Below are 13,474 nucleotides of genomic sequence, written 5' to 3'. Positions count from 1 at the left end.
ATAACTTTTCTCTATTTCTCTATATTCCTCTATTCTCATAACTTTTCGAATTCAATAGTATCTGCTTGCATCTCTACTGGAAACACTTAATTATGTCAACCCATTGCAAAACAATCCTCTGTAATACTGTCGTATGTATGAACAGACTATCCCATCTAAACAGCAGTGTGAAATTCTGCTGCATAGTCTTTGAGAAGCATATTTACATCAACAGCAGAAGCAGACAGATCTGAGCAGTCCTTTGTATGCATTTTTCATCACATGGATGGGGTGAGAGGGACAAGGCATGAGAACCTCCCCAAATTTTTCTCTGATGCTTGCTAAATCATCTTTGCCACATTGGTGGCATCTTTGTCAGTATTCCTGGAAAAGTACATGATAAATCACAGATCCTTTGATCTTCTAATTTCTGTTCACCTCCTCTCTTTCAGACAGCCAAAAGAGAAAGTTTCCTTTTGTTTTCCATTGTTTCCATGGTTAGAGAGGAGACGATGAGGACAATTTAAAGGAAATAACATTCAGTTCAGCCAAAAATGTGTTAAAATTTGCAGATGACAATGCTTTTCTTCAATGTGCAAAGTTAATCAATGAATAAAATGGAGTAGAGTAGAGTAGAGTAGAGTAGAGTAGAGTAGAGTAGAGTAGAGTAGAGTAGAGTAGAGTAGAATTCTTTATTGGCCAAGTGTGATTGGACACACAAGAAGATGTTTTGTTTTTAAAGGTTTACTGGTGGAATATTTAACAGATTAACAGAGTTGAAAGGGACCTTGCAGATCATCTAGTCCAGGGGTAGGCAAAATTGGCTCTTCTATGACATAGACTTCAACTCCCAGAATTCCTGAACTAGCATGATTGGATTAGGAATTCTGGGAGTTGAAGTCCACAAGTCATAGAAGAGCCAACTTTGCCTACCCCTGATCTAGTCCAACCCCCTGTCCAAGCAGGAGACCCTATATCTGCCTCTGCCTAGGATCAAGCTCACAATTTCCTGATTGCAAGGCAAGAGCTCCACCTCTAGGCCACAGCAGCTGGGTTCATATTGAACAACTGGATTCTTTATGAATTCTCTGGTGTAGTCAGGGATTCAACTGTTCTGCCTCTTTCTTCCTCTAATCCAATTGATAGGGGAAGTGGTAAAGATGATGGTGTTTCTTTTGCCCTCCTGCTCTAGTACTGTGGGAAGAAGTTAAATATGAGTGGCAATCAATGGACCCATTGAAAAGGTTAACCAATAGAAACCACTTTCCCCAAATACCCAGCCACAGAAAGGAAAATAACTGGATTTTGTTTTTCCAGGGTGGATGGGAAGGATAAAGAAGCAGGAGAGTTCACAGTTTGGAGCTGTAGTAAACAAAGTCAAAACAAAATAGACCACAACTATTCTGTCAATAAGAAGTTGAAGTCTGTAAAGGGGGTTTCTTTAACCTGTTTCTTTTCTAGCCAGTTTACAGCCAGTGTCAAGCAGTTTCAAGCTGCAGCATGGAAAAGCCCTAAGATAAATAGGGAAACAATCGAAGAAAATAAAAAATAATTTTCAGATGATTTGGAGTGTCACAACAAAAATCCAAATAATCTTGTGCACAACAGTTTAGGTCTAAGATGAAATACTCTTTATCTCTGAGATGGGCAAGTTATAGGTGGCAAACGTTTGCACTTCCTGCCCTACTTTGCAGCCTCCATTAGCTTCCACATTCCCACAAGGGAATCAAGAAAAAAAAACATTATGACACAATTTCAGTTTCAGATTCTGTACGATAATCCTTTTGCTGCTCAGTGAGTTGGGCTTTCCGGTTCATAATGTAACCATATGTGTTAGAATCAGTGGTCTGGGGGGAACAGTAAGGCTTCTTGCAATCCTGATCATGACATAGGAGAAAAGCACCATTGGTTTTGCTTCAAATTCCTTCTGCTGAAGGAAAAACTAACCAATTAGTCCTTATTCTAATTTTAAGTAATTCAACTCTCTTTTGAGAAGACAAAGAATCATAGAAGACTGACGGCAGAAAAAGACCTCATGATCCATCTAGTCTGCTCTTATACTATTTTCTGTATTTTATCTTAGGATGGATATATGTTTATCCCAGGCATGTTTAAATTCAGTTACTGTGGATTTACCAACCACGTCTGCTGGAAGTTTGTTCCAAGGATCTACTACTCTTTCAGTAAAATAATATTTTTTCACTTTGCTTTTGATCTTTCCCCCAACTAACTTCAGATTGTGTCCTCTTGTTCTTGTGTTCACTTTCCTATTAAAAACACTTCCCTCCTGGACCTTATTTAACCCTTTAATATATTTAAATGTTTCGATCATGTCCCCCCCTTTTCCTTCTGTCCTCCAGACTATACAGATTGAGTTCATTAAGTCTTTCCTGATACATTTTATGCTTAAGACCTTCCACCATTCTTGTAGCCCGTCTTTGGACCCGTTCAATTTTGTCAATATCTTTTTGTAGGTGAGATCTCCAGAACTGAACACAGTATTCCAAATGTGGTCTCACCAGCACTCTATATAGCGGGATCATAATCTCCCTCTTCCTGCTTGTTATACCTCTAGCTATGCAACATAATTGTTAGACATGTTCTTACGTACCCCAGGCATTCCCACTTTCTGGATTGCTAGGTTCTTTTGAAATTTGAGAGGATGCTATGGATGTTCTTACAATAGGGTTGCTGTGGGGTGTTTTGCTAGGCCCAAAGTGCTTGTGTGCTAGTAGTTAAACCGGTGAGAATATTTTCCCTCCTTCTTCACTTCCTACAATAACTTGACTATTTCAGTCCAGCCATCCACCCAAATAAAGATTTGAGGTTTGAGGCTGATGCTGGGTTTGGCAACTGTCTAGCTTCTCAACTAGATAATTAAAAGCATTCAAAATTCAGATTAGGCCATGTAAGATATTGTCAGGTATTGTAAGGTGTTGACACACTGGAGGTCCCCGAGTGTGTTTCACTCATGTGGCAACGCAGCTTACGTACCTGCAAATCCCGGTTGTGGTTTTCACACATCAACTGCAAAAACCGTAAGATGGGCTGCATTATTGTGATGACAGGACTCATCTCCAGTTCATCTTTGTTTTTATCTGCCACCGACTGTCCTCCTTCTACGGCAGAATAATGATCATCAGGATCGGCTTCTCTTCGGTAGGTGTTAAATGCTTTCCTTGTAGCGGTGGAGGCCTCAACCAACTGATCTCTCACTTCCTCTGTTATTTGGGTCAGGGGTTCCCTTAATGCTATAATGCACAATGACAAATCTGTTTAGCAAATGACGTTGCGGTCTCCCTCCTTCACCATTTCCAGAAAACTTTACATATCTGCCACTCAGCATTTTGTCTTTGTGTAGTAATAATATCTAGATTAGTTTAACAAGCCAGGCCGATTCATCTCGTTTCTTAGCAAAACACAGCAAGACACAGCAATAGGCTCAAAAAGACTCTGCATACATTAAGTAAACATAAATACAGTCAATTAAAAGTTTTAGTACATGATGTTTGGTTATTGTAAAACAGACTTTTGCTGGCAGGGGTCTAGGAACTGCCACTGAAACGCCTAATACATGAAACAATATCAAGTCCTAATTTTCTCTCTGTGTTCACTGAGAGTATAGTAATATTCTTTTGGATCAACAGAAATTCCTCCTCCTTTCACAGTTCAACTTACTGGATTGGATCCAGATTCCGTCATGACTAAACAAAATATAGGCTGAGGACTACTTACCGGTATATTAATTGACTTTAGAATGCTTGATTGAAATCAATCACCTTTACAACAAGGCACCCTATGTAAAATTAGTGATTTTCCTCTGAATAATAGCATTCTTCACCATTCTTGAAAACTATCTAGGGCACCTTTTAGACACTGAGTGCCCAAACTGCATGCACAGACATGCAGAGCAGAGCCCCGAAAATAAGCTGGCTGGCAGGAGGCGGGGCAAACCAACACCGTCCACATGCCAAAAGGTAAGATCTTTTTCTTTCGTGAGCTTCTGTTTTGTTGTTTTCAGGGAGAAATGTCATGGAGATCTGACCTGGGTTAATAGCATGTGTGCCAGCAGAGAGGGCTGCCATAGGTTCACCATATGGATCCAGGCTTTTCAGCAGGAACATATGCACCGATTTAAGCTTCTTGATCTTTCATTTCTAGAAGTGTAGTTTATGCTTGTCAGCAAATGTAGGATTACCCCTTCACCCCACTCATAGGTAATTACCACTTAGGGATGAACTTTATTTTTTGGCGTGTGTGTATGTGTGTGCGTGCAAATATGGTGCTAATTTTATCCACTGGATCCACAGTTAGTACATGTTTATTTTTACTTAAAATATGTAGTATAAAAATATCTTTTTTCTGCTCTTTAAAATTATGTCTTTACCATAGATGTAATTACAAACTGTATATGGCAGTTCATATTCTTGACAAGAAGGAACTACCTAGTACACCAATGTTATGAACAACTTCCTAATGCAACAACTATTAAATATTTATTTATTAATTGGATTTGTGTGCCGCCCCTCTCCAAGGACATGGGGCGGCTCACAACATATATAAAAACATAGTAGTACATCTAATCCAATTAATATAATTAAAAAACCCTAAAACTCCTAAAATAGTTTAAAACATTCATTATCATTCACTCCATAAAATATTAGGAAGAATCTATTTTATTTCATTCTTACTGACTAAATGTACTGATCCATCATATATGCAGGTCAGAACAGTGCACCAAGTGATAGAGATGTTGAAGATTTAATCCTAAAAGTGCATCTTAATTCATAGGAGCATGATAGCTCTCATGGTTAAGATGCTGGGTTGGAATTTAGCAAAGCCTGCCTTCTGGATGAGCTCTTTTTTTTTGCTCCAGCTCCTGCCAAGGATATGAAAGAAATCTCTAAGCCCTCTGCCCCCAAAAATGATGATGTCACCAGCTAATCTTTCCAACACGAAAGCGATTGAAAAAAATAATCTAATTCACCTTGAGACTGAATTGAGAAAGTCTGCTTTTGATTACAGAATTCTAGATCCCACTGCCTGCAGAGCAAAGAATGTTAAGTGAAAAAAAATCAAGCAACATATCAAGCTGGTTGGCATATTCATATTGAGAATACCTGTTGCCATTTCAGTAATTGCCATTTCCCAAAAGGTTGAGGAAGGAAGATGATGTCATGGCAGGATAGCACTCTTTCCCTTGCTGTGAACCAGAATCAAGGGATCAATAAAATACTTAATCACATGATCAATTATTTCCTTTCATTTGGGCATACTCTACAGTAGCTCTGAAACCTTACCTCTCTTCCTTGCTGGCGCATCTCTGTCGGAGTCATCATCTTTCCTTTTGTTTCCCAAATCACTAGTGTTAACTGTGACTGTGGCCTTGATTTCTTGTTGAGCAACTTTCATACGATCATAAAAAACTTTGAAAAACTTTTCTGATTTCTTATCTTCCAATAAGCGACAAAAAAAGGAGTGCTGTAGAAAAATAAAAATCCAGGAAACGGATAGTTTAAAAATAAAAATGAAATATTTTTAACATCAAAGACATAAATTTCCAAAAAAACCTTAAACACACTCCTTATGAGTTCCACAAACATTGAAGGAACTATTGAAGTATTACTAAATAAATACTGTTAAAGATAAACAATTGTAGTCTGACAGTCAAAACAGAATTATGAACCAACTATCCACAAATTTCTAACTTGGAAGTAAGAGCTGAATGAGTAAAAAACAGTGACTATGAAATAGTTTCTTCTCAATGTGGTTTGCCATTTATATAAAAAAGTTTATATTTATAATATCATATATTTATAACTGCTGAAAATTGGGATATGGACCAACATAGACACACATACTGTAGAATATATGAATATATAAATAAGTGTTACAAGGTTGCTTCCTTAATATACAACCGAATTGTGTGAAGTCTTACATGTATCTCAAATATACACTGAAGTATTCAGGTAAACAGAATCTGTGAATGAATCAGTCAGTCCTGAATAGGATTTGCATCTCACATGGTGTCTGCCAGAATATTCTGTATAAATGGGGCATAGTGGGGTCCCACATAAAACTGTAGATCATAAAATGCCTGGCTATAAGCTGAGGGCATATACCAGTCCAATATCTGGTTGTTGTTTTTTAATATAAACAATGTTGTGCTTCAGTAGTTAGATGGTCTAGAGTCCAGTGATGGTGAACCTTTTTTGGTTTGCATGCCAAAAGAGGGTGTGTAGGTGTGCTAGCATGAGTACATGTGTCCACACCCCTTCCCTCCCTCCCCGTGCATGAGCATCCCCTGTGCTGCCCCCACACGCATGCGCACAGGACTTACTGAAACCTGGTAGTGAATAAAATGCCCAAACAGGCAAACTGGAAGTTTGGGAAAATGCACTTCCGGTTTGCTGTTGTGCTATTTTTTATTTTTATTTTTTGCACTGCAGAGGGTTCAGGGAAACTTCCTGAAGCTCTAGAGTGCAAAAAACAGCACAACGGGGAAGCTGGAAGTTCAAAAAACCCACTTTTGGTTTGCCCATTGGGCTGTTTTTTGCACTCTGGGGCATCAGGGAGCTTCCCTGAACCCTCTGGAGTGCAAAAAATCCCAGCACAATGGCAAACCAAAAATGCGTTTTTCTGAACTTCTAGTTTGCCCATTGGGTGATTATTTTGCCTTCGGGGCTCCAGGGAAGCTTCATTGAAGCATCCAGAGGATGAAATGGCCTTTCCCAAGTCCAAAAATCAGCTGGACAGAACACACATGTGCGCTGGAGCTGACACAGGGCAAAGTCTCATGTGCCCTCCAATATGGCTCCACGTGCCACCTGTGGCATGCGTACCATAGGTTTACCATCACAGGTCTAGACATTGATATTTGAACATTAGATCTTTTTAACGTTTATATTTTATTGGGTTCTACTAATCTCTCTGAAATGTTAATCTATATACATTTCACAAGTGCTGGGCATTACAAAAATCAGAACTGAGTTTAAGCACCCTAGTATTCCTAGAGTATATTTATTTTGGATATTCAATAGATTTCTGAATATTGTATATATCGCAGATAAGTCAAGAATTTTAGTTGCCAAAATATATTCCCCAAATTGGGTTGGATTATCTACAGCTTTATCTGCATATATAAAATATGTATATGTTTTACATATTTCTGTACAATATAAGCTCATCCACAGATAAATCAAACTCAACTGAATAGCAGTTTGCATGCCCCACTGATGTTTTAATTCCACAGTACACCAGGAAACTGCTGTTTAAATGGTAGAAACCTAGCATGAAACTATGAGTGATACAGCAATGCAGCTGACCTACTAGAACAAAAAGCTGAATTAATGATGCCTTGAGGATGGTTTTGTTCTTATTAGATTTTGCTCATATTTGTGAATGTTCTCCTTTATCATCTGTATTGGAAACATTTACCTCAAATGGGATTAGCTAGGTTTGTGCTGTAGTTGTAATTATTTATTTATAGTGCTAACTTAGACAACAGGAAACATGGAAATTTGCATAAAGAAGTTTGGCTTTCCCTCAAATTTAGTAATCAGAAACTCCCTACTGTCTGCTTGGTTTAACCTGACATTGCAGATCTGTAATCAGAATTCTACATGTAATAGGCTATAGGATGTATATTCATTTATTTATTTATTTATTGTTAGAGTTGAAAGGGACCATAAAGGCCATCGAGTTCAACCCCCTGCCTAAGCAGGAACCCTATAGTACACCAGTCAAGTGGCAGTTCAATCTTCTCTTTAAAATGTCCAGAGTGTTGGAGTTCACAACGTCCGCTGGTAGGTTGTTCCATTGGTTGATCGCTCTGACCGTCAGGAGGTTCCGCCTTATCTCCATGTTGAATCTCTCTTTGGTCAGCTTCCAGCCATTGTTCCTCATCCGGCCCTCTGGTGCCCTGAAGAATAAAGTGATCTCCTCCTCTCTGTGACATCCCCTCGTATACTTGTAGACTGCTATCATGTCCGCTCTGACCCTCCTTTTCTCTAGGCTATCCATGCCCAGTTCCCTCAGTCTGTCTTTGTAAGTCTTGGTTTCCAATCCCTTAATCGTCTTGGTTGCTCTTTTTTGCACCTTCTCAAGAGTTTCAACGTCTCTTTTGAAGTGTGGTGACCAGAACTGAATACAGTACTCCAGGTGTGGTCGGACCAGGGCATAGTAGAGTGGTATTCATAGTAGAGTGGTATTCCCTGATCTTGGAGTGTATTCCCCTGTTGATGCAGTTTAGGATTGTGTTGGCTTTTTTAGCTGCTGCTACACATTGTTGGCTCATGTTTAGTTGATTGTCCACCAAGACTCCGAGGTCTCTTTCGCAGTCGCTACTGCTAAGAGGGGTTTCTCCCAGGTTGTATGTGTGTCTAGGTCTTTCTGTAATTTGAGCCTGTCTTCTAGGGTATTGGCTACCCCCACCAGCTTGGTGTCGTCTGCGAATTTGATCAGTTGCCCTTCTATTCCCTCGTCCAAGTCGTTGATGAAAATGTTGAAGAGCACAGGGCTCAGGACTGAACCCTGTGGTACCCCACTGCCTACGTTCTTCGATGTGGATTTGGAACCGCTGAGGACAACTCGTTGGGTGCGGTTGGTCAGCCAGCTATTGATCCATCTGCATGTGTTGTAGTCTACTCCGCTTTTTTCTAATTTGTTGATTAGGAGATAGTAGTCGACTTTGTCGAAAGCTTTGCTGAAGTCTAAGTATATGAGGTCCACCATGTTGCGCTGGTCTACTGATTTGGTTATGGTGTTGAAAAAGCATATGAGATTGGTTTGAGATGATTTGTTTCTGAGAAACCCATGTGGGCTGTTGGATATTATCTTGTTTGTTTCCAGGTAGTGGCAAAGCTGTTTTTTTATTATTTTCTCCAGTATTTTTCCAGGTATTGAAGTCAGGCTAATAGGTCTGTAGTTGCTTGGATCCGTCTTTTTCCCTTTTTTGTGGATGGGAACTACGTCTGCTCATTTCCAGTCTTCTGGTAGGTCTCCAGTGGCCCAAGATTTTTGGTAGATGAGGAGAAGAGTATATAGGCTATAGAATTCAAGCCTAAATGCCTGAGACAAGAATTATCCTTCTGGAAAGCATTCATTTGCAACAGTAAAAATAAAAATCCAAATGGAAGTGTAATTTTTGTCTTTATTCTAATAGGTAACAAATACACTTTGCTAAGCGTTTATCATTTTTTAAATGTGATTCTATGAGTTTTGCAATACCAACATAGTCATCTTGGTCCAGTGAAGGATCTCCAAACAATGCTGGCTGAAGAATTCCAGAAGCTGAAGTCCACAGGAATTAAAGTTGCCAAATTTGGAGACTCCTAGTCTATCCGTTAAGAAACCAGGCTAAAGACCAGAAAACTATGAGTTCTAGTCCTGCCTTGGAAATAAAAGCCAGCTGGGTGACTTCCGTCTCATCCCAATTCACCTCACATAACTGTTGTTGTGGGGAAAATAGGAGGACAAAGGCACGTTTTCTGCCCTGAGATTATGGGATTAAAAGAACTTTTAAAATGTCTGATCATTTTTCAATTTTCAAGAGATTAAAGAGCCTCATGTTGCTGAAAAATATGTCTAGTTTGATGAAAAGAGGCGCTGGGTGACATGCTGGCAATGTTCCAATATCTCGGGGGATGCCACAAATATGAGGGAGTCAAATTATTCTCCAAAGCACCTGAGGGTAGAACAAGAAGCAATGGGTGGAAACTAATTAAGGAGAGGAGCAATTTAGAAGGAGAAATTTCCTGACAATTAGAACAATTAATCATTGGAACAGCTTGCCTACAGAGGTTGTGAATGCTATAATACTGGAAGTTTTAAAGAAGATGTTGGACAATCATTTGTCTGAAATGGCACAAAGCTGTGATGGCGAAACAATGGCACGCATGCCATGCGGAGCCAGATCAGAGGGCACAAGAGACTTTGCTCCTGAAGCCCCAGTGGCAAAAAAAAAAAGCCCAACTGACAAACCGGAAGTTCATAAAAATGCACTTACGTTTTGCCAATGTGCTGCTTTTTGCACTTTGGAGGGTTCAGGGAAGCTTCTTAAATCCCCGGAGTGTAAAAACAGCACAATGGGCATGCCACAAGTGCATTTCCCAACTTATTCTGTTTTCTGCATTTTGTAGCTTCAGGAAGCTTCCCGGAACGCCCCAGAGCATAGTTCCCTCCAAGCTGAGCAGTGAGCAATCGCTCACTTAAAAATCATCATCAACTCAGAGTTTTCCAAACCTGCCCAGAAGCCGAGAGGGAAAGAGTGAGAGGGAAAGAGAGAGAGAGAAAGAGAGGAAGAGAGAGAAACAGATAGAAAAAAGAGAGGAAGGAAAAGAGAAAGAAAAAGAATGGGAGTAAGGAAGAGAGAAAGAAAATCAAAATCTAGTTTGAAAGTAGCTCAACTATTTAAGTGGCATTTTGATATTGATAGAGTTGCCCTATTATGAGCTCACTGTTATAGACACACAGTACAGTATTTTATTTTGAAATTCTCTGAGGCAAAACAGGGTGGGTTTTTTATTTATTTATTTATTTATTTATTTATTTATTTGTTTGTTTGTTTGCTTGCTTATTTATTTATTTATTTATTTATTTATTTATTTATTTATGTGCCGCCCAGTCCCGAAGGGACTGCCGCTCAGACACTATACTTTTCTGCCCACCCCCAAAAAAATTAGAGGGAACACTGCCCCAGAGTACCAAAAACAGCAAAACAGCAAACCGGAAATGTGTTTTCTGAACTTCTGGTTTGCCTGCCATCCTGTTTTTTGCACTCTGCAGCTTCAGGAAGCTTCCCTGAACTTCCTGGAGTGCAAAAAACCCAGCACAACGGCAAACCAGAAGTGTGTTTCCCCATACATTCGGTTTGCCCATTTGGGCATTTCTTTCCACCTATCAGGTTTTAGTAAGGCCTGTATGTATGTGCGGGGGGGGGAGGGGAGTGCGGGAGGATGCGCATGCAGGAGGGAGGAAGGAGTATGGGCGCACACACACACACACACCTTTTGGCATGTGAACCAAAAAGGTTTGCCATCACTGGTATAAGGTTTCCTCCCTAAAAAGGACTTGGATAAGTAGCCCTCCAATGTCCCTTCCAAAGCTGTTATTCTGTTCCCTGTTTTTCAAAAAGAAATCATGCCAAATGAATCTTATTTCAAAAGCTTGAATTTATATCAGCTATGGTTGAGCTAATAATTGATAGTAAGACAGCAGGGAAGTACTGTAGATTACAGTATCAGCTCTTTCCAGCTCCGTGTGATCAGAGCAGGATCCTTTCATCATGTGCCACTTCTAAAGGAAAATACGAAAACATACCAAGAATCCAAATCACTTACAGTAATGCAGCTGAAGCAGAAAACCAGACTTGCATGAAATAAGAATTTTGAAAATGTATTTTTCACAGATAAATATTTAAAGACTGATTTATTACATACAACTCAGGATGAAGGCAAATACCGTGTTTCCCCGAAAATAAGACATACCCCGAAAGTAAGGCATGTCAGAGGTTATGCAGAATTCGCTAATATAAGGCACCCCCCAAAAATAAGGCGTAGTCAAGTTTACATACGGTACGGTAGAAAAACATACGGTACCATTCAAAGCTGTTCATAGCGGTACCGTAATAATGTGGCGTCCCCTGCTGGCCCCTTCCATTGCTTTGTACCGTCCAGCACAGCAGACACAGTCTGCTGCTGTCTCACTTTGCTGCTGTCTCACTTTGTTTATTATCTGAAACATGCAACCAGGGCAACTTTGCAAAGCAGCTGCCACAAGATCTGAGGGGACGGGGTGAGACGGAATGGGAGTCGGGATCTGACATGCCCCTCCTGGCCGCCTGCTTAACAGCCTCCCAGTCTCTACTGTCTAATCGCTCCAAGCTGCAGGAAGGGTAAGGCGGGCTGCAATACTGGCAGCTTCGGGGGCTCCTTTCCTCAACAGTTCGGTTTGTTACCTCTAGGCAGCTGCACCAACTTTTTCCTTCCCGGCGGCGGCTCCAGCAGCTTCCCTTCATCACATGACATTCCCGGCGCTGCCGCTCCTTGAAGAGAAGCCACCGCCATCGCTGCCGCCGGGAAGGAAAAAGTTGGTGCAGCTGCCTAGAGGTAACAAAACGAACCGCTGAGGAAAGGAGCCCCCGAAGCTGCCGGTATTGCAGCCTGCCTTACCCTTCCTGCAGCTTGGAGCGGTTAGACGATAGAGACTGGGAGGCTGTTAACCGGGCGGCCAAGAGGGGCGTGTCAAATCTCAACTCCCATTCCGTGTCATCCCGTCCCCTCAGATCTTGTGGCAGCTGCTTTAAATAAGGCACCCCCAGAAAATAAGATGTAGCACAACTTTTGGAGCAAAAAATAATATAAGACAGTGTCTTATTTTGGGGAAAACATGGTAGTAAGAATTGAAGAAACACTCTCAGCTTGGTTAGTTCTGATAGACAGTTCTTCTACAGAAGATTAGCATTTTGGGTGCCTTTTAGCCAGCCATGTATTTATCTATTTTTTTACTTCTTCTCCTTCTCCTCCTCCTTCTACTACCATATCCATCATTGGACATTGGCGAACATGTCAGTGATTCTATTTTTATCAACAGTCATACAAAAAAGTGCTGTTGGAGTTTCGTCCAAAGCAATCCCTTTCATTTTGAAGCCATGATATTCTTCTGCCTGGACCTTGTTTGCCTTCAATCTTTCCTTGGAGGATTAAGTGAAGTATGCTGCATTTTTCTGGGTGTCGCATCACAAGACCAAAACATTCTAACTTTCGCTTATAGTTTTCAGAATTTCCTTTTGCTTTCCCAGGAGACTTACGACCTCATTTCTGATTTTGTCAACCCAACTTAATTTTATATCGCACTTTTATTTTTATAAACAATTCAAGGAAATGAACATATCTAATACTCTTCCTCTTCCTATTTTTCTCACAACAACAACCCTGTAAGGCAAGTTGGGGTGAGAGAGAGTGACTGGCTCAAGGTCACCTTCATTAGGATCTATGTAGATTCCTAACTATTTCTGAAGTTAAGCTTGACTTTATACTTACAATCAAATATTGGACGAAGAAGTGCAGAGCCAACAAAAACATTTTAGATGTTCATTACACAACCTTCCTGTCAGGCCGAAGCCATTGTTTTGAGTTCGAGACTTTGGCCTGCCACCAGTAGAATAGTACTGTGGTAATGGGGAGGTATGGTTGCATGAGAGGGAAAAATACCAGCCACAACAAATTCTTTCCAGAGATTCAAGGTAATCTTTTGTTCAGAACCAGGCGGAAGTATATGTGAGGATCATGGACATTGAGAAAACTGGAGTGGTCCATGTGATGAACTTGTAGGTGTGGGGATAAGCGATGAACCTTAACTTGGGTACTGTAACTGTAAGAAAAGTTAGTATTGGGTTGCCTACAGTTCGTGGACAACATGACTCTGTTAATAAATTGGAACTTGGAAGAAGGCCAAGGTTTGGACTCTGTTTTATTTCTCGGATGTTAATTGGAGC

General features: G+C 40.4%; 1 protein-coding gene across 4 annotated transcripts in view; it reads right to left on the bottom strand.

The window, feature by feature from the left end:
- The window catches only part of ITPR1 (inositol 1,4,5-trisphosphate receptor type 1), a 305,443-nt gene that overhangs the window by 72,099 nt on the left and 219,870 nt on the right, over positions 1-13,474 (bottom strand). For all 4 annotated transcript variants that reach the window (XM_070738264.1, XM_070738266.1, XM_070738262.1 and 1 more), the window contains 2 exons: positions 5,280-5,460; positions 2,974-3,230 (listed from right to left, as the gene is read on the bottom strand). In XM_070738264.1, coding sequence (XP_070594365.1) covers positions 2,974-3,230; positions 5,280-5,460 — 438 coding nt within the window. The remainder of the gene's footprint in view (positions 1-2,973; positions 3,231-5,279; positions 5,461-13,474) is intronic.

This window comes from Erythrolamprus reginae, chromosome 2, assembly GCF_031021105.1.
Source record: "Erythrolamprus reginae isolate rEryReg1 chromosome 2, rEryReg1.hap1, whole genome shotgun sequence".
Taxonomy (NCBI): domain Eukaryota; kingdom Metazoa; phylum Chordata; class Lepidosauria; order Squamata; family Dipsadidae; genus Erythrolamprus; species Erythrolamprus reginae.
This window is presented reverse-complemented; position numbering and strand designations above follow the sequence as displayed.